The sequence below is a fragment of the Anopheles darlingi genome, chromosome 2 (genome assembly GCF_943734745.1).
Source record: "Anopheles darlingi chromosome 2, idAnoDarlMG_H_01, whole genome shotgun sequence".
NCBI classification, from domain to species: Eukaryota; Metazoa; Arthropoda; class Insecta; order Diptera; family Culicidae; genus Anopheles; species Anopheles darlingi.
The window spans coordinates 7,207,501-7,210,000 of NC_064874.1; the positions used below are offsets into that span (position 1 = coordinate 7,207,501).

At 49.4% G+C, this 2,500-nt stretch overlaps 1 protein-coding gene across 7 annotated transcripts in view; it reads left to right on the forward strand.

Annotated features, from left to right (window-relative positions):
- The window catches only part of LOC125951080 (ankyrin repeat and KH domain-containing protein mask), a 27,600-nt gene that overhangs the window by 14,753 nt on the left and 10,347 nt on the right, over window positions 1-2,500 (forward strand). For all 7 annotated transcript variants that reach the window (XM_049679611.1, XM_049679612.1, XM_049679614.1 and 4 more), the window contains 5 exons: window positions 1-664; window positions 726-844; window positions 983-1,273; window positions 1,389-1,658; window positions 1,738-2,500. The exon at window positions 1-664 is cut by the window's left edge and continues 381 nt beyond it; the exon at window positions 1,738-2,500 is cut by the window's right edge and continues 5,189 nt beyond it. In XM_049679611.1, the coding sequence (XP_049535568.1) occupies window positions 1-664; window positions 726-844; window positions 983-1,273; window positions 1,389-1,658; window positions 1,738-2,500 (2,107 nt within the window). The remainder of the gene's footprint in view (window positions 665-725; window positions 845-982; window positions 1,274-1,388; window positions 1,659-1,737) is intronic.

Sequence of the window (2,500 nt, forward strand, 5' to 3'; positions counted from 1 at the left end):
TCCGACACAGTCTCACGGGATAACGAACCGGAGGAAAACTTGGCTACGCCTACGCCGGTATCCGGGATAACTACGACGACATCTGTAACTGCTACGCCCGCGGGTACTGCAACAGCTTCAGGAGACGTTACAGCGGACGGTGCTGCTAGTGATTCGGCTAGCTCTAGCAGCAGCAGTAGTAGCGCCAGTAGCAACAGCAGCAGTGCTAGTGTGCACAGTAGTGGCGCGAGTAGCGCTGCAAGTAGTAGTAATCATTCGACCACCAGCACCACTACTACCGGAAGCAGTGGCGATGGGGGCGGAAGCAGCAGTACAAGCAGCAGTGGTACAGGCAGCGCGAGTGCCACTAGCAGTACTGCTGACAGCGAAAGCAGCACTACGGCCAGTGGAAGCTGTAACAACGTGGCTGCAGCTGCTGAAGGCAGCAATGATACAGCCGAAGGAGAAAATGCAGTTGTTAGCAACGTTGTCAGTGGAGGTGCAGTAGGTCTACCTTCCGACCAGGATAATCAGTTTAATCTGTTTGCCTTGGTTGATCGCAAGATGATGCGCAAGATCGCGCAACGTTTACTGGGAGATTTGCCCAAATCACCATCGGAAGCCGGTACTGCGAGCAGCTGCTCGGCGCTCGATGTACCCGAGTCTTCTTCATTGGTTGCTGCTGGTAAATATTAAAACGCTATAACAGTGAAGCATGTTTGATTTATATTGCATTGCTTTTACAGATTTAGAGGAATATCCGGAATTGTCGCGCATTTTGTGCAGTTTTGGCCGAACTGATTCGGAGTTTGTGCAAGTTCATCAGCATATGTCCAACATCATTCAGCACAAGGCTGGTAGTAATGTAAGTTTCGTATTAATATTACAATTTAAATGTTGCCTTGAAATGCCTTTTCAAACATGATATATAAGAAAAGAGGAACTTGTGTAGATGATTGAATTGCTTTTTAAATGGTTGCTTTGTTCATCCACATACTCACAGCCCATAAAAATAGGCGATGCCCCAGATGGTGGTCAGTACGTCGAGGAGGCCGACGAGCATTTACCAATGTTCAACATTGAGGAATCCGAAGCCGATGGTATGGTGGCCGAATGCGTCGCTAGCATGTATCCGATTTTGGACGAATCACTGGAACCGTACCATGCAGACGATGGATCTGGGACAGCGCAGACGCAGGGCTCCCGGGACTCATACAACTATGAATGGGTTGAGTGTATCGATGAGGTGATTCATGCTCTCAATGGGTGCACTGATATTCCCGTGGCCTTGCAGGTATGTTTATTTCCGTTGAACCATCCCACAATCACGACAATAATTTTAAAAGAGTAAAGTTAAATGATTAAATGTATAATCACCAACATCCCTCCCGCCCCCCTTTCACTTATAGGAGATGGCTGCTAATCTTACTTGCCAGGACATCGACGCTTATGCTAATTTGATTGGCATGAATTCGTTCTGTAAGACACGCTGGGCCGCCAACCAGAATCAGTTAACCTCTGGTACTTCGTCACCTGTAGAGGAGGATGGTAGCAACCTTACCCTCGCCGAGGAGCAGTGCGCGTTCCGACAGGGTCAGGCCGCCGCGAATCAGTTGATTGGTTTCGATACGCAACAACAGTTCTCGATGGATCAACTGCAACTGCTCAACCAACTCCAGGTAGTTGGTCGTTCGTTCGAAAGCTCTAGTGTTCCAATGGGTTACAGAAATTTCTAATCATACTTTTATATTTCCCTAGGCTTCCGCTTCTGGAACGACGGTATTGCATAATCAGCAATCCTCGGGTAATGCAGCTGATGGCCAACAACCTAAGCTCGTGTTTAACGTGGATGCAGACAAAGCCTCGCAGGTGCATTTGCTCTTTCAACTGCCCAACGTGCAATCGTCACCTCAGTCGGATCAACAGCAACAATCACAGCAAGATCCTAACATGAACCTCACCTCTAGCTCACATTCATCGCAACAGCAGCAACAGCAGCTCCAACAGCAACAGCAGCAGCAGCAAGTCAGCGGTCAACAATGTAATATGACGTTACAATCACATGCCGCTGCAGCTGCAGCGGCCGCCTTGCAGCACGCTCATCTGCAACAGCAATTGCACGTGCAAAATATGACTGGTTCCACTGCAATGCTCCAGCCGCAGCAGCAGCAACAGCAGCAACAGCATCTGCAATCCCAGGCCCAGGGACATCAGCAGCAACAGCAACACTGCATGCAGCATAATCAGATGCAAGTTGCAACGCAGACAAATATTATTCAGCAGCAGCAGTCAGCGGTTGATATGGTACAGCAGCCGTCAACACATCAGGTTGGCAATTTGCTGGTGTCTAATACACAAGTTGCTCAGCAGCAACAGCAACTGATGGAAAATGCAGCAAGCGTGCCAGCTGCTGGTGGCGGCAAAATGGGCGGCGGTGGAAAGAAGGGTGAAAAGAACCGAAAGGAGAAGAATCGACTCGCTCTACCCGGTGCTGTCCGTCAGGCTCCTGCTGGTCAGCAAG